The sequence below is a fragment of the Epinephelus fuscoguttatus genome, linkage group LG10 (assembly GCF_011397635.1).
Source record: "Epinephelus fuscoguttatus linkage group LG10, E.fuscoguttatus.final_Chr_v1".
NCBI classification, from domain to species: domain Eukaryota; kingdom Metazoa; phylum Chordata; class Actinopteri; order Perciformes; family Serranidae; genus Epinephelus; species Epinephelus fuscoguttatus.
This window is the reverse complement of record NC_064761.1, coordinates 24,478,231-24,499,285: the sequence shown is the minus strand read 5'-3', so window position 1 is coordinate 24,499,285 and position 21,055 is coordinate 24,478,231. Positions and strand designations below refer to the sequence as shown.

Here is a 21,055-nt window from a genome sequence, read left to right as displayed (position 1 = left end):
GTCACCATTTCACATTTGAATTCACCTGTTTCCGAACTGCCAGTGCCGATTAAATTCTACCCTTTAAAAAAACAATCCAGAGTATTGACATTCATGGGCGTGGTGGATTAGCAGAATGATAAATATTAGCGCCTGAAACAGATAGCTTCGAGGCTTTAAAGAAAACTGACATGTGCCATTAGGTAACCTAACACAACTTTGTTTTGTGTGGGTCAGTAACCCACCAGGAAAAACTAAGCAACACCCAGCCGGCTCACTTCCCACACAGAGAATGGGGTCATTAGTCCATGACAGGTGTCAAAGAAACAAAAGTAAAATGTGTTGTTTTTAATTGCTTATCTTCAAAGGCACACGCAGTATATAACTGCAGCACAAAGGGCCTTAACGTTCTGTATTTGTTTAACATCACTGTTATTTCAGTCATGCTGATAGAAACACACGGTCTTTACGAGGCACGGTGCATAGAAGTGTGAACAATAGCAAACAGCACAATGTTTGAGCAACTTTAGCATGTGGTATCTTCAATAGACGACTGCTTTAGAGGAAAAGTGTTCAGGAGCAGATAGTTCATAAGAAAATTGAGAATAAGAATTTGGCCATTGTTTGGACCGGGCATTTATCCATGAAATGTTTTTCTTTCACTTTCCTTTCTTGTCTTTAAACAAAGTGTGAGTCATAGATCCTGTATATGACCCAATACGGCAAGAAATTAGTTGGTAATCATATCTTTATAAGTGGTGAGTGACTCTATATACATCGAATGCCGCACTAAAGAATCCACATTACATTATTTGGAATATAAACTGAAATTTAAAGGCGCGTATCACCGGTTTGTTTCAGCAGCAAAATCCTGGAGGAGCTACATATATTGTGTGAAGAACACTGAGATGATCACTGGAAGACACACAGCACTGGAATGTCTGTGTGAATTTGTGCACAGTCCTTTGCGGAAGGGAGGGGGTCGTCCTTCCGTGGAGTTAGTCGGTGTTGTTTTGGCCTGTGTTTACCCGGCCTACTGTACATGTTCGAGTGAGAACAATGGCGTGATGGCTTCCAGAATGGCAACATGAGTCACAGTGTCAACAACACATTAAAAATGTGGTTGAATTCTGTTAAAACATCTTTAACATTAAGTGTAAATTGAAACCAAATGAGAGAGTGTGTGAGGTGCTGTGTGGTGGAGTGGTTTTGGTGAAGGGAGCAGGCTGCATGTTTTTGAAAGCAGATTAAAGATCAAGACAGGAAGGGCCAGGTTTAGGGAAACAGGAAAAGTGATGCAAGGAAGTGGACTACGTCATCAGCCAGCCCACCGCAGTCTGTGCTAAAAGTAGAATCGAGACCAAGCGCAAGTATGGAGTCTTTGCTCAAGTCACCAATGAAACTTGTACTTTTGACAGGTATGTGAGCTTATCTACTCTCTAGCATGGCAGGTGTCTTAGTAGTGATGAATCTGTACTTATGGGGGCTCTATGTTAACTATGGTGGGTCTGGGTTGTGTGATGGGGCGGCAGATGAGCTTGATATATCTGTACGTATTAAAACTAGTGTTGTGATTTTTTTTTTTTTTTTTTTTTTTTGTTTATAACAGATTGTTTGTGTCGCCACAAGCTGTAAGCTGTAATCTAAACTTGTACTGTGATTCAGTGGATCCTGTGTGGTTACATGAGTGGCAGGTTAACCACAGAGCAGAAGATAAAAATGCAATTTTTACTGGAACCACACGCGCCAAAAGAAGCAGCAGTGGCATCACAAAATGATTTGGACTATTGCTTTCATGGTATACATTAAACTTACACACTCTCGTGTCTGGCGCTTGTGTCTACGCAGCATGGCTCTCCAGTCTGATGGACCCATGCAGCCTCTCTGACATTTGTGATTCTTGTCACCGACTTGCAACATGCAAGTCCCTGAACGGCTCAAACGACGCCTGCTTCTGCGACCAAGGATACACGGGAGATGGAACGACGTTTTGCAACGGTGAATATGAACACACAAAGCCATCCATATGTATTTAGTATTTGCAGTGATGCAAGAGTACAGCCTCGTGTGTATAGCTGTCATGGAAGCATTGACTATTTTTGGACGCCTTTGTTGTTTGCGGCTGCTCGACATAAGCAGACAGGAGTATGAGGCCAACATTTGTACACATGTGGCTTAATTTAATATTTTTAGAGCATGGTGGTTGACTGTGCAGTGCAAAAATAACCCAGATGTGAGCAGTTGAAAATATATCAGGCACTAGATGTGTGAAAGCTGCTTAAGATGGCTGTTCAGGACAAGAACTGGTTCAGTTTTCATCGAAAAAACGCATATGAAACATTATCTCTCATCATTCGATCAACACAGATCAGCATCTTCTGTGCAGTGTTGCTCCTATGTCTCTTATAATCTCAAAAGTATGAGATGGTTAGCCCCACATGTGCCTTAGTCCACGGACATAGATTGGAATTAACCAACTTTTACGTGCAAGCAAACTTCATTTTCACCATCTAATTTTGCTTTTAATTCCTGTGATTGAGCTTAATAGTCAATTTGGGCATTTCAAAACACGTAGGCACTGTGTGGGCAAGTTTAAGTCAAATATGTGTAAGTAATTCCAACAACTTTATGTGTTCTCGTCCACCATGCCCTCTTTGAGATGCAGTTTGTATTTGTTGGATCAGCTGTGGCATTTCGGAGCTCGCCAGCTCGTTGGCAGCTCACTTCTTTGAGACTTAATTACAGAGAAAACACTGCAATATAAAAAGATATCTCCGCCATACAGCTTTATTAGTAACATTTTTTTGCCTCTCGCTCGACATTGTTGCTCCTGTTATGTTTCTGAGGCTGTTTAGAATTCCTGGAACCCTTTTTGTTTCCTGTCCAAACCCGATCACAATCACAGCGCAGCTTACATATTTCAAGGGCCAAAAGTAAATCAAAATGTGAGTAGTGCACACACTGTGGTGAATGATTTTAAAACAAAAAAAGGCACAACGAGGCTCACGGCTCATGGAGTCCTTGTGTAGTCGCAGATTAAGGATGTGTGTGTTCATTTAATGCGGAAATTAATGAAATAAATTACTATTGGTCAATTGGTTTATTGGTAGTGCAAAGTCTGAACTATTACATATAAAAACGCAAAAACAAACGGACGAAATCACTCTCTGTTGTGTACTTAAAGACAAACAAAGGCATCAAAGTTACTCATAAAATCTGTTGATACAGTGTTTGTGCAACAATGATGGCTCAAGGGTCCAGTGTGTCATGGAGGTATTTCCCCTTTGCACACAGTCACCTCTCTCATCAGAGCAGAGGATTTCCCTTCTCGGACAGCTTTTGTTGCAAAAGGTACAGAGGAGAGGAAGAGCAAAGCATCCATCACAGACAAGCAAAAACAACAGTGGAAAGTCTTAGCAGGTCATTTCCAATAAATGGAGAGACCAGAGACGGAAGGTGCGTCTGAGAATAAAGCTGGAACAGCACTTTTTATAATGCGTGGGGCGCAGCAGCATCCGCAGCGAAATGCTCTTTATCTGGTGCTTTCTGAAGCCTGGGCAACAAAGGGAAAAATATTTTAAGTAATTTGAGTTTTCAAGATCAAACAACGGCAAAAAACTGCTCAGCAGTCATAAATGTGAACAATGGAGGTTGCATATACGTTAGAGCTTAGTGGCGCCTGAGACAAGACCACAGCTGAGCTTCATCAAGTTCAAATCATCAGGACTCAGGATCAGGATCAAATTTAAGTATTCTTAAATAGTAATCTAAGTGTAAGGGACAGTATTTGTGTGAAAATGCAATCAAAGCCCCAACAATGATTAAATCTGGATATATGCTGCCATGATGATTGCATGGGGTCAGTTCTCTGGACATTAATACATGGATTAATTCTGGAAATCCACATTGTCGCTCTAGAAATAATCCCACCAAATCATCTCTCCTGAATTGATGGCTGAAGACCTCACATGTTTCAGCACACGCTCTGGTTTCTGTTTTTGGAAAACAGATGTTCCTGTTAAGAAATGCTGCTATCATGTCCCCAGCACGTCATGCTAATTTCGGTGTTTGGTTGGTGTTATCCTTTTTCTACTCAAGCAGAGATAACTCACTGCACTATTTCAAGTTAAACAGAAAGGATTAACATCAGTTTTTTGCGAGGGCTCTCTGGTGGTCCAGCCATTTCGCGTACTGTTCGGCAGCCAAAAAAAGAAATGAATTGTTGAAGGAGCAGAGCAAAGATTTTTGTTTCTTCACAGGCTGCAGACCAAAAGACTTGCAGCTGTTTGAGGGAGGAAAGACACACTGGTTACAGTTGCACTGATAATTTGCAGTTCTCAACTACAATTTTCTGCTAATATCTCTGACAGAAAGTTACAGAACAGCTGATTGCAACATGTTCAGGCATTTCTCTGGAGTATATTGAAAGGCCTTATGGGACATGAAGCAGAAGGAGGAGCAACAAGGAAACTATTACAGTACATTTAAAGAAGAATGGACTTTAAACGATGCATTAAATGTCATGTCTTTAAAATAACCTTGTTCAAATAAAGGGTCAGATAAACAAGTTTGAACAAGCTACAAGTTATTTTTTGTAAATCTAAATGCTGGTCAGCAGGTGTTAAACCGCCTGGGCAAATCACAGCAACACAAAAGCATCCAGTTAAACCTGCAAAGATGTGTTTTGTTTCTTTGCCCATCCAATTACTTTCTTTTTTCAAAGGGGCCGAACCTTTCTAAAGCCTATTTGAGTTTTTGTAAACTCTATTTCCTTTAGCAACTAACCCAGTTTACTTCCCACTCTGCTCTTTTCACCACAGATGACAACGAGTGCCAGAATGTGACTAATATCTGCGGGGACAGGGGGAACTGCACCAACACAGCGGGCAGCTACTACTGTACATGTGTCTCTGGATACACATCGACAGGACTGGCCAAGTTCCAACCCAACGATGGCACTGAATGCATCGGTAATGTCTGATTTACTGGCCCAGTATTCTAAATATACAGAAATTTGTTTTGGTCACGTACTGGCAGAGGACCTCACATACGACAAGGCGAGATATCATGTATATGTGTGAGAGCCACACAGCTTTAAGGACGCCTGTGTGTGTGTGTGTGTGTGTGTGTGTGATATGTTTTCTCTTTCACTGTACTGAGGAGGATAAACGTGCTGGAGGTGATTTTTTTTTTTACACCCCCCCCCCCTCGGCCTTTCGCTTCCTTCCCATCTGCTATTCTGAGTAACCGCCCGAGATCTTTTGCTCCATGTGCAATAGAAGAACAACACCTTTATCCCCTGTTGTAGCATAAAGTATTCCTGCAGATATCCAACTGGGTGGCACACATCATTTAATCCAGCACGGAAGCATGTAGCTGATTTTAGAAGCTGATGTATGAATATTCAGATGTGTAACACGCATGCAAGAATTGCAGTTTCTCTTCCAAAATCAATTATACAGCGTATTAAATGGAATGAGTCAGACTGCTTGTGCCACATTCTTTATTTGTGTGAAAATAAATCATTAACTTTCCTTCACTTTCAGCATCACTTTCACTCATTCTGAAGTGGGAATACTGCAGAGACACAAATGCATGCGTGTTTATTTGCTGTTTACATTACATGTGTTTATGATGAGAGTGTGACCCTTAATCATATTTCGTTTATCTTTTATCGGAGCTGAACTCTTCATTTGCACCTTTCAGATATTGATGAATGCAAGTCAGGACCGGTCTGTGGACCCAACTCACACTGCCATAATACGAATGGATCTTTCTATTGCACCTGTCAGCGTGATTACATCCCAACTTCAGGCACTAAGCACTTTCATCCGGAGAGAGGTGTAAGATGTAAAGGTCGGTATGAGGATGGAACAGCTCACACGCACACGCACACACACACACACTACCCTCACGCACTGGTACTTACATCCAAGGACATACATCTTTCTTCATCTCCTTTTTTTTTTTAAACTTTCCCTGTCACGCAGACACACACACACACACACACACACAACACAGAACTGAATTTTTAACATTTTTATGGCGAATGTATTATGCAATACATCAAGTAAACGGTGCAATCTTAAGTTTTCTGATGTTTTCTTAGCTGTGATGATCACAAAGAGAGCCATGTGATGTTACATCTGTGCAGGTTTTCCATGCAATTCAGACTTTACTGTAAGATGCTTTGTCCTGTTGAAATGATGGAAATAAATTAAGCAATCAAAGAGATACTTTAGGTAATTGTTGTTTTCCAGAGCATCCCCAAAAATACTGCCATGACAACATTGGGTGCATCACACAGACTGTCAACAAAACACTTGAATATGTAAGTACCCCTCCTCAGGACCTCAGCCAAATAAGGTAAAAATAGATATGATGACACTGCCCTCTGTTGGAGGCAGAAAAGATGAGCGTGAAATGAAACGGGCCAAGCAAATAAGGACACATGCCACCAGCCAATGTTATCCAAATGCAAGAGGCAAGAAAAGTAACACCGGCAGTGGTTTACGACTGACATGTAAGGCGTACCATCTACAGGCAAAGACAGTCATAGATTTTGCAGTCTTTGACTCTTGGGCCACCTGCAGGCAATGGGTGTTCCAGTTTGTTTTCTAATCAATAGCTGCTTTGTTGGTGAGTTTATTAGAACTTTTCAGGGCTTTTATTGGTTTATTTTTTACAGGAGCATAAAATATCCTGCAGAATATGTTTGCGCTGCACAGACTGTTGTTACGCATCCTCTTTTCTCCAGAGCTGTCCTCCCTGTTACTGGAGAGGGAAAGAGGTTATTATACGTAACTCTGATGCTTAGGTCAGTGGTTCCCCTTTTCCTCAAGAGACCTATTTTTTGTCATTAAGTGAGATGACGAGTAAGTAAGTCTACGTAAATCTATTTGGATGAATTTATTGCTGATTGATTATTTCCTGTGAATATTACAGCAGAGAAGAGTTTTCCTGATATTTTAACCCTTTGAAACCTGAGCTAATTGGTATGATTTCTTTCAGAAACATGTAAAAAGGCAATGAGCAACTTGGTAAAAAAAAAAAAAAAGCAAAAAAAAATCTCACGAATAAAAATAAAAAAAGATTTCAATAATTAATTTTAAAAAATGGAGAGAAAAAAGCTAGGGAAAAATATAATGATAATCATTATTGTTATTACATTTTAAAATTGTGTTACAGAATTTTACTTTCAATTTTTTACTAATTTTCTTCTTTTTTTTTATTTCCTCTTTTTAATAATTTCTTTCCAATTTTTGGGGGGTCATTACTTCTTTCATTGCTCATTGGCTTCTTACAGTGTCTATAAAAGAAATCAAGCCAATTTGCTCTGATTGCAAAGGGTTAAAGAACTTTTTATAGGTATCATGTTTTTTTAAACAATCATACACAGTTAATAGGCTTCTTTTCTGACAAATCCAGTGCGTTCTTCTGCCTGACGCTTGGCTATTGTTCTGTTTGGCATTGTGGATGCATAATAGGGGGGCCTTGCGACCCCCCGTGAAGCTTTGGCGACCCCTAGTGAGGGTCAAAACCCCCCAGGTTGGGATCCAGTGGCTAAAGTGACAGACGTTTAAATTGAGGCTCACTAGCCTCAAACTGAATGTTAAGCTCAGTTCATTGATGTTTAGAAAGGGAAACAAATATTAACGTGATTAAAAATGTCCAGATGAGCAATTTTCAGTTAAGTATAGTGTGTGAAAACAAAATTCCACTTTTATTTTATTAAAAAAACAAACATATTGACAAAATAGCAGCGGTAAACTGCAACACTCAATGCCTGCAGGTGACACACGTTAAAATGTCATTGTTTATTACTTTCATTATGGGTGATACTGACATGTCCAAACTGCTCCTATGTGCCAAAGGTAGCCAGGCCTGTTTTGAGAATGATAAAACAAACTAACCGATATATGTGCACATTTTTAAATTTGTGATTAAAGTACATAGAAAGAAACAATGAAGTACTGGATAGGATCAATATGTTGCAGGATTGTGATATCTTTAATATACCTCCCCTCCCCCCTCGATCCTAGATGAGCAACCTCACGGAGCCCCAGAGTCTACTAACGGAAATCGCCAAGCAGACGTCCGGCGAACTTACCTCAGTGGAAGTGATTGCATATGTCGAGGCCTTGCGTCGATCCGCATCAACACTGGCTGCCGAAGAAAAGGATTACACTGTCAAACCATCCGTCGTCAACTCAACCCTTACAGTAAATCTGTGTTTACCATTCTTGTTTCTCAATCAGCATTTGGAGTTCTGCCTGAACTGCAGTTATGCTTTGAACTGGTTTATAGGGGGAAATGGCAGTGAATACAGTCTGGTTCCTTGTTATTGTGTGCTGTGCAGTTCTGGGAAAGACCAAAGTGCCGATGTGTAATATTTTTAGAGGTTTGAAAAAAGATGTCAGGCACACACTCTAAGACTCGATGCAAAAATATTTTCTTTTATTCAAGTACCAACGTTTCGACTAGACCATCTTCATCAGGGTTTTAGAGGAGCAGCACTTGTTGACCATAATGGGACACCAAAATTCTCCACCAATTGCTCCTGTGCAATTTTAAAGAAAGGCGCCCCATCCTGTGATTCAATAGTAGAGAAATATCAGTGATAAGTTCCTATGTGAACAAATAAGGGCATCGTTTTTTGTTTGTTTTATTGCATTTGGGGGGTCTGGGGATGCTCTTAAGAGCGTCAAACTCTTAACTTTGTGGATTCTGGTGACTTTTTATGCACTTTTATGCACAATTTCATCAAAATAAAAGTTCTCTGTGAACATTTTTATTCAGAGGAGCAAATACACATGTTCTAAATACTATGGGGAAGTGTCCTATGTATCCCCCCTGACATCTACGCCTATGTGCACATAAATAATAAAAGCCACATTATGTTATTGGCACATCAAAAGAGACAGCCCTACAGTAGATACACACAACGACGTAACCGTGCCTAATTAAAAACACATTGCCATACAGGCATGTGTTACATGCTGAACTGTCATACACACACACGTGACACTGATAAATCTGCTCTCCTACAGAAACTGGTGAAAGCAGTAAACAACTTGGTGGAGAAAGATGAACTGGTGGCTTGGAGCCGGATGAAAGAGGAGCGTCGGGAACATACCATCACCAAGCTGCTACACACTGTTGAAGAAAGTGCTCTGACTCTGGCTAACAACTACCAAACTCCAACCGAGCTGGAAATCAAAGCCACCGAAATGGGTGAGATAATTATTAAAGCAGAGCACTCTTCCAGAGACTCCAATTATATTAAATTGTCCTGCCATTTATTCCCACCTGTGCACAGAAATGTGAGGTTTTGGATAATTGTCATTTTCATACTTTTAATTCCTTGATATCCTTTTTTTTCTCTCTCTCTCTCCCCTCCACCACAGAATTGAAACTCTTCACCTTTGATGCTCGTCACACAAAAGCCAAACTGGCTGCTTCCATGGGAGGAGATCATATAAATCTAACTCCGAAATTGAGACCAGAGGAGGACAGGAATGGTAAAGTAGCCTAGTTTACACCACCATCTGTGTGCTCGGGTGTACAGGGAGTACTGTTGTGCTATGTGTAGCCATATGCCACATATGTTGTATGCCAAAGAAAAATTATGTATTCAGAGTTTTTTTCTTCCCACTAAGTATCAAAACATAATGATTTGTTTTTTGTTTGCATATAGTAGAATTTGCTCCAATAAATCATGTCAGCCATTCCAAAATCTGGTCACCTGGTCCTCATGGCAACAGTTGTGCAGCATGCAACAAAAAGACCATGAAGTCGTGTTTATATTGAAATCAAACCTGAGTTTAAGTCATGTTTTGACACCTTGTTACATGTTGAAATAGGGCCAACCATTACAGACAACTCAAAAAGTTAATTGTCACTCTACACAGCTGGTCAGACCTCCACACTGACTGTACATCTAATATCTCCCAAATATCGTTCTGCTCGGCACATTCAGTATGTTAAAAGTTTGATTAAACATACAGTAAGTAAGTGACTAAGACCTACTCTCTCCTGTCTTTGGTAAACTTTTTTTTTGTCCATCAGGAAGCGTGTCAGTGGTGTTTGTGCGATATGACAGCATCGGTGACATCCTGAAGCCGAGCAGCGACCCAGGTGTCACCGACTACTCGCGCTATGCAGGGACGGGGGAAATCACTGTCAACTCCCAAGTCATCGCAGCAGCCGTCAAACCTGCTGACGTTTACCAACTTGACCATGTCACCTTCACTCTGAGACACAACGAGGTAAAGACCACACAGAGTGCTGAGGCTGGCGACAATGTTTTCCCACTTCTGCACTCTTAATGTATGCCTTCCAAATGTATGCTGCTTCGGAATGTCACTGTGTCTGTGCAAAACAAGTTCAGCGAGTGAGGGTTTCCTTAAAAAACATGACCCCAGTATTATTCTTCCATATTAAACCCGCCATTGATTTGATTTACTGAAGAAGCACTTTAACTTTTAAAAAAAAAAATTCTATCTAGATGAAGGTTTTCTTCACTTCCTGCTCCCTTAAACTCGCTGCCACCTTTTCCGTGTCTTACATGACTCATTTATCAGCATTACGGTAGCTTCCAGTAGGATCCTGTTCACTTTGAAACATCAACATCCCATCATATATATTCTTGTCAGACTGGAGCCATCGTTACATTTGCTGTGAAGAATAGCTTCCTTATTCCCTCACTGACTCTCGCAGTAACTTGCTAACTGTTTCCATTTAAGTCAAACTCACATGGGAGGAGTAGTTAGAGCTTTGTGTGCGTTTTTTTTTTTTTTTTTTTTTTTTTTTAAGGAAATTTTAAGATTTTACTCTGAGTATTTCTTGCAATGACCTCTCAGTTTAAGGAGAAATGGAGGAGGAAAGGTGAATAGATGATGGAGGAAAGCGGAGTAATGAAGGGAAATAACCCTAAAAGTTAATGTACTGGTATTTTCTTTTAAGATAATTAAAATGTATGAGAAAGTGAAATCATTATTTTTGTTGGACCCTTGAGGCTTAAGCCTAACAAAGGAGGTGATGATTTATGTCGAGCAGCGAAAATCCTCTGTAAATTGCCTTTAAAGAGCAACAATCAATAATTTGGGCTCCATTTTCATGCAGACAATTTCTGCTAGTGAAGTGGTATTTTCCCGTGACGCGCTGTGGTTGTTTTTTTTTTCCCTGCCTGCACCTGCTCAGTATTATTGTGACACACTCTACTCGGGCTCATTTGAAAGATAAATTTAGTGATTTAAGGTTGTAAATAAGTCATTTTTACACGTAAAATATCATAAATGTTTCACCGAGTGGGGTGCAGACAAACCTAATTGAATGTAACAACTCAACCTGAAACACTAAACCACATTTTTGTTTTATTTTATTTATTTATGACACTTAATTTTCAGTGCAAATGTGCTTGTTGTGTAGATCATTGTAATTCAAGTAAATCTGCACATAATAATTTATGTAAAATATGTTGACTCCTGCTCTCAATATGCTCATGTGAATTTAATGATAATTTGGACCGCTGTACATTTGTACATCCCAATGAGATTGCTCTCCCACAGAAACACCCGGTGAGCTGCATTGTGTGCAGCACACATGATTGCACTTTATGCCCTGAGCCATTCATTTTGACCCAAAGTCATGCATGATAATTATTTGGCTTTTCTTTCTTTTGTATAATGAGTCATTAAGTTATGAGATGGTAAGAATAGTGAGAGTGCAAAACAGCAAGAAAATATCACTAAAGTAAAAGCAGAAGATTGATCATTTTTAATTCAAAGATTTAAAATATAATTCCTGACGCACTCAAACTTTAGATGGACAGTAATTCATCTTTAGTGCTGTTTTGATGAGATCTGCGCAATCTGTTTTAACCCCCTGTTGTGGTCCCACAATGCAGCGCAGCACAGAAACTAATAAAAACAGCACCGTGAACAGTTAACAGCGTCTTTGTTCCTGTCTTTTTCCCCAAAGCCCATCGACACTAAAGCTGATGTGGCCAAGTGCGCCTTCTGGGAGTATGAGCCGGACAGCCTGCAGGGCCACTGGTCCACTCGCGGCTGCAAGACCGTCCACGTCAACAGCAACGCAACCACCTGCTCCTGCAATCACCTCACACACTTTGCCATCCTCATGTCCTCCGGGCGAGCCAATGTGAGTGTTCGCACATTAACAACACAGCCGTGCAAAGGTATTTCATTTGTTACATTTCTCCACTGAGGCTTTATTTTATTTATTGAAATTAATTTAGGTAAAAGGTTTATCATGTTTAAAAAATGTATTTTCAATGAGGTTAAGACCACATGTCTGGATCTGTATTTATATCTTAAGAAAATAATTTATTTATTGAAATTTTAGATTTTGAATTAGAATTTTAGAATTTTATTTTTAAATTAAATATTAACCTAACCTCAAGTGAAATATATGTATTATTCAATCCTTACAATAAATGGTTTCATATTAGGATATTACTTGGATTTTATTTTATTATTTATATCAGTTTTTAATGAAGCTGTCTTCTATGAAATTATTTGCCAACTAATTTAATAATTGATTAATCACTTTGAGTAATTCTTTAAGAGAAAAAAAAGTCATAATTCTCTGATTCCAGCTTTTTAAATGTGAATATTTTTTGGTGTCTTTACTCCTCTATGACAGTAAACTGAATATATTTGGATTGTGGACAAAACAAGAGATTTAAACATGCTATCTTGGATTTTGGGAAACACTGATCAACATTTTTAATCATTTTCTGACATTTTATAGACCAAACTAAATCTAAAAATCGCCAGATAAAATAATAATTAGTTTCAGGCCTGCTTATTACTTATATAATTCTTTTTTGCTCAGATGCTATGTTGTTGCTTTCCTGTAAAAACATGTGTATTTCCAAAATGTGAACTTTTCATAAGCCTGGAAAAAATTGTGACAATTCATTTTTAGATAATCCGATGGGATTTTAGATATGATTCATCCATCTCGAGAGATAAGATTGTCTCGATCCATTTTATCTGGAATATTCAAAATCTTTGATGTTATAAATACACTCTAACACGAAGATATACTGAATGTTATGACCTTTTGTCACTGAATTGCTGTTGTTTATGTACCTCTCTGTGTGCTTATTTTCCACCAATACAAGTTTTTGAAGGCCAAAGCCTGCAGTTTGTGTTGAAGGTGTTATCAACATTGTGCCAGGTTTCAATATAATGAAGCAACTTCTTTCTATTTTACTTGTTAATACCAAGACCTATAATTATTAAGTTTCACTCAAGATAATATTCTTGATAATTTGTGAGACTGCATTTTATGCAACATACACACACACACACACACACACACACACACACACACACACACACACAAAAACCAATTAAACTGTTTAGCTGCTGCTAAAGGCAATGTTACTCACTATACATATTGAAAGGCAAAGAAACTGTGGGAGATACCCACCCACAACTTTTAAAGATACACCTCCTGTTGTTTTATAGCTCTCAACAGTGCCCTTAAATTCCTACATTTCCTTTAGGGATTTGGAGGCACTGCTTTAACTAAAACAGGGGGTGTGTTCGTAAAAACAACCCTGAACTGAAGATTAAATTAATTTACATTTCCCCACCTTTTTCCTTTAACATATATCTGATCCAGCAGGACTGGAGCTGTCCCTGTATGTGTGCAGCCCAACATACTGCATGGGTGTAAGCCAGTACCCACCCGTGTTATATCAAATGACTCTGAGCAGAAAACACAACAAATTACACCTTCAGCATACCCTGAGATAGTAAATGAAACCGCCTCCCTTTCCATTTGCTTCCCAGCTGGTGGCCCACTACACCATTCTGACCCGGATCACCCAGCTGGGGATGATCATCTCCCTCATCTGTCTGTCCATGTGCATCTTCACCTTCTGGTTCTTCAGCGAGATCCAAAGCACCAGAACCACCATCCACAAGAACCTGTGCTGCAGCCTCTTCATGGCCGAGTTCATCTTCCTGGTGGGGATCAACATGAACTCGCATAAGGTGAGCGCGGTGAAACAAAGGAAGTCTCCTGTTTGTTTATGTGTGCGTGTGTGTGCCTGAGCCGCTGTTCTGTGATTTCAATGATTAAAGCCCCTCTCGTTTGAGTTGTAAGAGCATACAAGGTTGTGAAGCACACTTTAATTTCTCTCGCTTACACTCTAACTTGCTTTTTTAGTTGAACAACAGAATTATGTGTGTTCATTTAAGGGCTTCTTTGACACGGGAACGCATGAAGATTTGCAATAAATCTCCTGAATTAGGCCAAACAAACAAACAAATATGTGCAAATGACAATCCTTACATACGGGGGCATAATAAGTGTACTTTGACACATCATAAAACTGTGAAATCTCCGTCTCCCTCTCTCCCTCTCTCCTCTTTTGTCTGTTTCTTGGCAGCTTTTCTGCTCTGTTATTGCAGGGCTGCTGCACTATTTCTTCCTTGCGGCCTTTGCCTGGATGTGCATCGAGGGCATCCATCTGTACTTAATAGTGGTTGGCGTCATCTACAACAAAGGCTTCCTGCACCGTAACTTTTACATCTTCGGCTATGGGAGCCCCGCGGTGGTGGTGGCCATCTCGGCGACACTCGGCTCTAAGTATTACGGCACTGATAAAGTGTAAGTGGAGGGAGAGGTGGGAAAACAAAGGCTTTAACAAAGACCTCTTTTTCCAAACTCATTCAGCATTTCTCAGGGAGGGAAGATAAACAAATTACATTAATTATAAATACAAGAGGACAGAGATTAAATTTGGCCTGCGGGGACATAAAGGAAGTGGAAGATGCTTGTGCTGCTTAGAAAGTACTTTAAAAAACTGATTTAGTGTTAAAGAAATTCTGATAGGTTTGGGGGGTTTGGGGTCCGCTGGAGAGTTCGAATAGGAATCTATAAATAAAAGTAAGTCTGTTGTTTATTAATGTAAAACATAATTAAAAGATTGAGGTTATGCAAAAGAAGTGCTGATTGTTCAGTCCTGCGAGCAGAGGCAGCTTTCTCTATCCAATTGTTTTTGTGCTTGTAAGATAAGAAGGGTATGTACGGGCCCATACAATATTGTCATAATTAAGATTAGGCTAGATTAGTCTGAAGTGAAATGATAGAGGGTATTGCTTCTGCAGGAGGATTATTGCAACAAAGAGATCTTAAAGCACACGTTCAGTTAATAAAGGTGTTAAATAACACTTCCTCCGTTTGTGTTACAGGTGTTGGCTGAGCACGGAAAACCACTTCATATGGAGTTTCATCGGCCCGGCGTGTTTGATCATCCTGGTAAGATGTAGAAACGACTGTTCAAGTATTAATTGGAATCATCAAATAGGGATTGTTTCGAAGATAAATACCCATTTGATCGTGTTTGTTTGTCATGTTTGTTTTTGTCGGTCTCCACCAAAGGTTAATCTCTTGGCTTTTGGAGTAATCATCTACAAAGTGTACCGGCATACTGCTGTGAAAAAGCCTGAAATCAGCCACTACGAAAACATCAGGTAGGATTACGTGCGCTCTCGTTGAGAAGGTCAAAAATATATTGAAAATCAAGTTGTGAGTTCCTTATCTGGTGGATTATGATGGTGTCATGTGGTGTCCTTGTTGTGTGAAATTACAATTAGTTTTTTTTGTTATTGTTGACTTAAAATACGAGTTAAAGTCGGTGTTCTCACCGTCAGGTCTTGTGCCCGCGGTGCCATCGCGCTGCTGTTTGTTCTGGGAGCCACCTGGACCTTAGGAGTGCTGCACATCCTCCATGAGACCACCCTCACTGCGTATCTGTTCACCATCGCCAACGCCTTCCAGGGGATGTTCATCTTCATCTTCCTCTGTGTCCTGTCCAGAAAGGTAACAGTTATTCCCATTTATTAGGTGACTATAGTCAGACAACCAGTTCAGATCAAATTGGAGGTTAAATGTTTTGCTATTGAGCATCATGATAGAAAGAAATCAATGATATTTTGGTTATGTCGAAAATGCAGGGTTTCTTTTTTTTATTAAATTAAATATGTGTTATAATTTTGTTAAATTAGCAGTACCATGAGGATAAGATATGCATAAGATTTTATTTAGAAAAGCTACAAGTAGGGGTGTCGGTGGCTTAGTGGTAGAGCAGGCGCCCCATGTACAAGGCTGTTGCTGCAGCGGCCTGGATTCGAGTCCAGCCTGTAGCCCTTTGCTGCATGTCATCCCCTCTCTCTCTCCCCCTTTCACACTTAACTGTCCTGTCCATCAAAGGCAAAAAAAAAACTTTAAAAATATGTGAAATAAATGTCATAGAGAAAGTATAAAGAAAATGGAAATCCTCAAGTAAAGTACAAATACCTCATAATTGTTTCTTAAGTACTGTTTTAGATTATGAATAATATTATATTGTATTATATTATATTATATGCTTTATTCTACATCCTGCCATCTCGTCTGTGTCGTTCCAGATCCAGGAGGAGTACTACCGGCTTTTCAAAAACGTGCCCTGTTGTTTTGAGTGCCTGAGATGAGTTCACATGCACACAGCCTGATCACTTGCACTTGTACAATAATAGTCCACCCTATAGCTTTGCAATATCCTGTGAGTCATGCGTTCAGTTTTGAAAGACGTTGTGGGAGGAATTGTTAAGCTCAGATGTCTAATAAATGATTTCTAAATGTCTTGTTTCCTTTGTAAAAAAAACTGCCATCATCTATACATGTTTGTAAGTGTTATGTACAATGCAGATAAACTACTGAGTCAACATTTCCACAGCAGACGTTCTCCTGAGAATCATATTTTTGCACATTTTCAGTTAAGTTTAACATCTCTGCAGTTACCAGCATTAAACCTGAGCAGCAGTCTGCTGTCTTTGTTCTGTCCTTGTGTTTGAAATTGATTTGTAAATTATTAAAAATGAATGTAGCAAACTAACACATATCTCTGCTGCTCACTTCCCTTATGTGCAGAATCAATGCTCTTGTTTAATGCATTAAACCCTTTGTGAACTCCACACAACTCAGTGTACAGTTTATTAAATATGAACTGTTGTGAGGACAGTTGCTCTCGTACATGATGGCAGTTAGGAAGGCCAATGGCCCCATCTACTGGAGCTAATGAGGAACTGTCCATTGTAGCATCTGACACACAAACTCAAGGCTTGCATCACTTTCTGATTATGTGTCTGCACGATCAGACAAATGTTCTTCTTCTTGTATTTTTTTTTGTGCTGTAGCATTTTTTGTGTAGTCCTCTAAGGCTTTGTGATACTGGCCTGTACATAAATAAATATTGTGGCTGAACCTTAATTTTCCTAAGTGTTCTTGCTTTATTGTACTTCTCAGCAAGCTCCATCCTGTAGTGTTGGACAATAAATGCATCAAAAAATTACTTTATGATTTTCCTCCCATCTACAGTAAATTTACTTATATTTTATTTATTATAACGATTATTTAACCAGGAAGACCCACTGAGATTGAAAATCTCTTTCACAAGAGAGACCTGGCAAAGGTAGCAGCCAATCAAAACACATTTACAATGCAACAAATACAACACATAATACAACAATCCACAACAAGCACATTGTGTATGATGCCCTTAAATGATGCCCTTAAATTCATCAATGCCCTTAAATGATGTCCTTAAATTCATTAATGGATATACGTGTTTATCATTTTAAATCTATTGTGACCTCAGTTCATAAATTGTCAGAATAATTAAACCAAACAAAACTAAAGTAAATAAGTAAAGTATATGTACTTGTGCTTTTATATATAAACCCAACTCTTAAGTCCAGACGACTCTATATTTAGACGTATGTGCCCTTTTAGACTGTGACTAACCACTTTTTCTTGGTTGTCTAAAATAATGGTTGGTCTGTGTTTTCTTCACAAGAAGCACGGACCAACCAAACAAGAAATGTTGGTGCACTAATGTGTCACATGCCTGTACACAGGAGCATGTTGTGTAGCACGGATTCAGTCTATATTCTAGGTAATAGTTTGTCGGATGCTTAAAGTCCTTCCAGACACTGGTGAACATCTCTGCTGGTGTGTGAGAGAGCAATTTTTGTTACACAAACAAAGACATGCACCGTGTTTCTCTATTTTCTTCTCAGTTTAGTGTCATTAAAATTAAAGACATAATTTGCAGGATTTGACTTAATTACTACTAGTATCTCTCTTAATCATCATTTATGACCCACTCTCTCTGTGTGGGGGTGTGTTTTTCTGCAGAGAGTCTGACCTCTGCCTGTATTTTCTTATTATTTTCGGTGTTCAGGATGTTGATAGGCGTCTAACCCTACAACGCTCAGGTGAGGTGGAGGCTTTACAAAAAGGTAGAAACCAGGTGCCAGAGTTTAATCAGCAGGCATTGGAGACCCAACAAGTCTGTAAACATTTCTGCTAGACCTCAGTTTACTTGTGTTGTCATATTACTGCAGAAAATGGAGTGAAATACAGAATTTACTATCATTAAGCACTGAGTTTGGCTGACAGATGTGCCACTGAAACTCACATCATGACCTCACCTAACTAAACTGTTTTGCCAAGACACTTTTAATGCTTTTTGACTCTTTCTTTGTCCTCAAAACAAGTTTTTCAATCCAATTTCAGGACATACTTGTGATGTTGGAGACCTCTACTGGCTGCTGCTGAGATTAAAAACAGGAATAGCTGATGGTCAGGTGACCTGAATCCTGAGAATCAAAGAGGTGTGATGGCTTATGTGCGATTACACAGGGGAGCCATGCGTTTTGCAATCCGAACACAACCCCAAAAGAAGACGAGAATAGACCCTTTTAGCTGATTGCTGCTCGGTGTCGTCACCCTCACAAACTGCTCTTATAAACAGGGCTGTTTGCGGAGCCCTTTAGGCTGCGGCAGATTGTAAAATTGGCATGAAGAGCAGCAATTCACCACACTGTTTGACTTTGTTGTATCCAGAAGGAGAGCTTTGTGATGCCAGGGGAACGGTATATACGTTTTAAGACATGGAGTTGTGACAGATATTGAAGAAGTAAAAGAGCAAACCAGGCTGCATCTGCTCTGCCTTCGCTCCACGTGGCTGGGTTTCACAGAGGGAATAGATGTAGATCCCGCTGGGTTTATCCCTCCGTTCAGCTGTGAAAAACTTGTTTACCTCATTTTCTGAGTGATTAAAAATTAGGGTTTAACTTCACTATTTTTTAATACTTAAAACAGACTGTGTTGAGTTCTGTGCAGTGGTGGAAAGGTACATTTACTAAAGTACAAATTCAAGGTACTTGATTATTTTAATTTTATGTACGTTTCTTTTGCTTCACTGAATCTAAGAGGCAGATATTCCATGACATCTGTCTGACAGCTTGAGCTACTTTTTAAATTTTCCATTCCCTTCCTGTGCAATGAAATCGATGTGTCTCAAGATGTGTGAACTTTGACTGATTTTATAAACTGAGGGATAAAATGTTCCTTTATAGACTGAGAAAATGATCCTACTTCTTACCAGGGACAGAGCCAGACGTTGTTAACACTTGGGGCTTAACTAAACCTAGGAGGGTCCGGGGGCATGCTCCCCCTGCTAGATTATTTCCCCCATTTTATGGCAGCTATAGGAACTATTTTTCAAGCCATTTAAGATGATATAATGCCTACAAATTGTACATCATTCTAAAAATTCAAAGGAAAAAATCATCTTGTAGCATCTTCGGTCTATTTTGTATCTTTTTGATCTCCAACTGCCTTCATCATTCTGACACCATAACACAACAAATATTGAGGATGACTTATTTTCACTCCTGCCGCCTAAAAAGAGGAAAAAATTGTCTGATGTTTCCATTTTTTAAGTTAAATAACAGGGTAGAAATCTGCTATGCTGGAGCAGAGCTCACAGAGTGACTGTTAATCTAACAAAACACCTACGTTTGAATCCATGCCATATTAATCCGAGTTGCTCTAATTGCAAATCGAGGATCCTCAACAATGCCACATAAATGTAGCCTTCAATACTCTGAAATGAATGTGACGCCAACAGAAGACTATTTACTCAATACTAGATTTATGTAGGCAAAAACATAAAAGGATCAATACCATGGGCAGATATTGTTATCTGAATAATAAAGCTGAAGGTGTTTAAAAACCTAAAAGATTTTTGCGGGCTTTTGAGTAAGCATTCAGGGCTGGAGCTCCAGAAGCTGCCCCCCTCTGCTATTTCTCTGCTGCTTAGGCTAAATAACTGTTTGAAAACTCACTCGGATCAGCTGGAAAATTCATCGTCACACTGAAAACAGGGCTGCTTTTCAGACTTTATAGAGATACGTAGTTCTTATAGAACAGAGAAGCTAAAATGATCTTATAGAACGTGACGCATTGCTGTAGATTAAACTACCCAACATATAAAGTAGATAAATTAGCTCAATCTTAAGCAGTAAAATGCAACATACACATTAATGCAGCAGTATTATTACTCAGTAACTTCATATATGATTGTAAAACACTGACAGGGGACATTTTACTGCACAATCAATTCTTTTACTTGAGATACTTTAAGTAGACTTTGCTGATAATACTGACACACCTACTTAAGAAAGGTTTTGAATGCTTTTATGTGCAGTTTTAGGTGCTGTATCGGAGGCAACTGGACTTGCTTGAGTTTCTTGAAGATGTTTCAGTTCAGTTCTGAACTAAAGAAACCTCTTAGATAAGGTGAAATGTCTTCAAGAAACTCAAGCAAGTCCAGTTGCCTATGATATTAGCACTTAAGATTACCATGACCTGGGTGTCTGAGAATTTTCACCAACATTTTAGTATAGTTGAGATTTTCACAGTGTAGTATTAGCACGTTTACCTAAGTACAGGGTCAGGATACTTTTTTCTACCACTGGTTCTGTGTCCATGGTTCTGTTTATTTATTTATTTATCTCTGAGCACAATCAAAAAGGTTAAATTGTCACTGAGCCATCATGACAGCTCATTTATTGTCATTGCAAAACTGTTGAGACAGTTCTCTCGTGTCACTCCGACAATGTCACAGGTCAACATGGCTCTCGTGTGTGTTTACTTTAAATCAGTCAGTTGTCTCAACCAGACCTCTGTCCTGATCACAAGCTCT

General features: G+C 39.3%; 1 protein-coding gene across 1 annotated transcript; it reads left to right on the top strand.

Moving 5' to 3' along the window:
• The first annotated feature begins 1,315 nt into the window (after positions 1 to 1,315).
• adgrl4 (adhesion G protein-coupled receptor L4) lies at positions 1,316 to 17,271 on the top strand. Its single transcript, XM_049588335.1, has 16 exons — positions 1,316 to 1,397; positions 1,828 to 1,977; positions 4,800 to 4,949; positions 5,686 to 5,835; positions 6,240 to 6,310; positions 8,022 to 8,201; positions 9,030 to 9,213; positions 9,387 to 9,500; positions 10,048 to 10,247; positions 11,962 to 12,141; positions 13,806 to 14,009; positions 14,408 to 14,628; positions 15,213 to 15,279; positions 15,403 to 15,494; positions 15,675 to 15,843; positions 16,431 to 17,271. The coding sequence occupies exons 1-16, from the start codon at positions 1,352 to 1,354 to the stop codon at positions 16,491 to 16,493; spliced, it is 2,241 nt and encodes a 746-aa protein (XP_049444292.1). The 5' UTR covers positions 1,316 to 1,351; the 3' UTR covers positions 16,494 to 17,271.
• Positions 17,272 to 21,055: the final 3,784 nt, after the last annotated feature.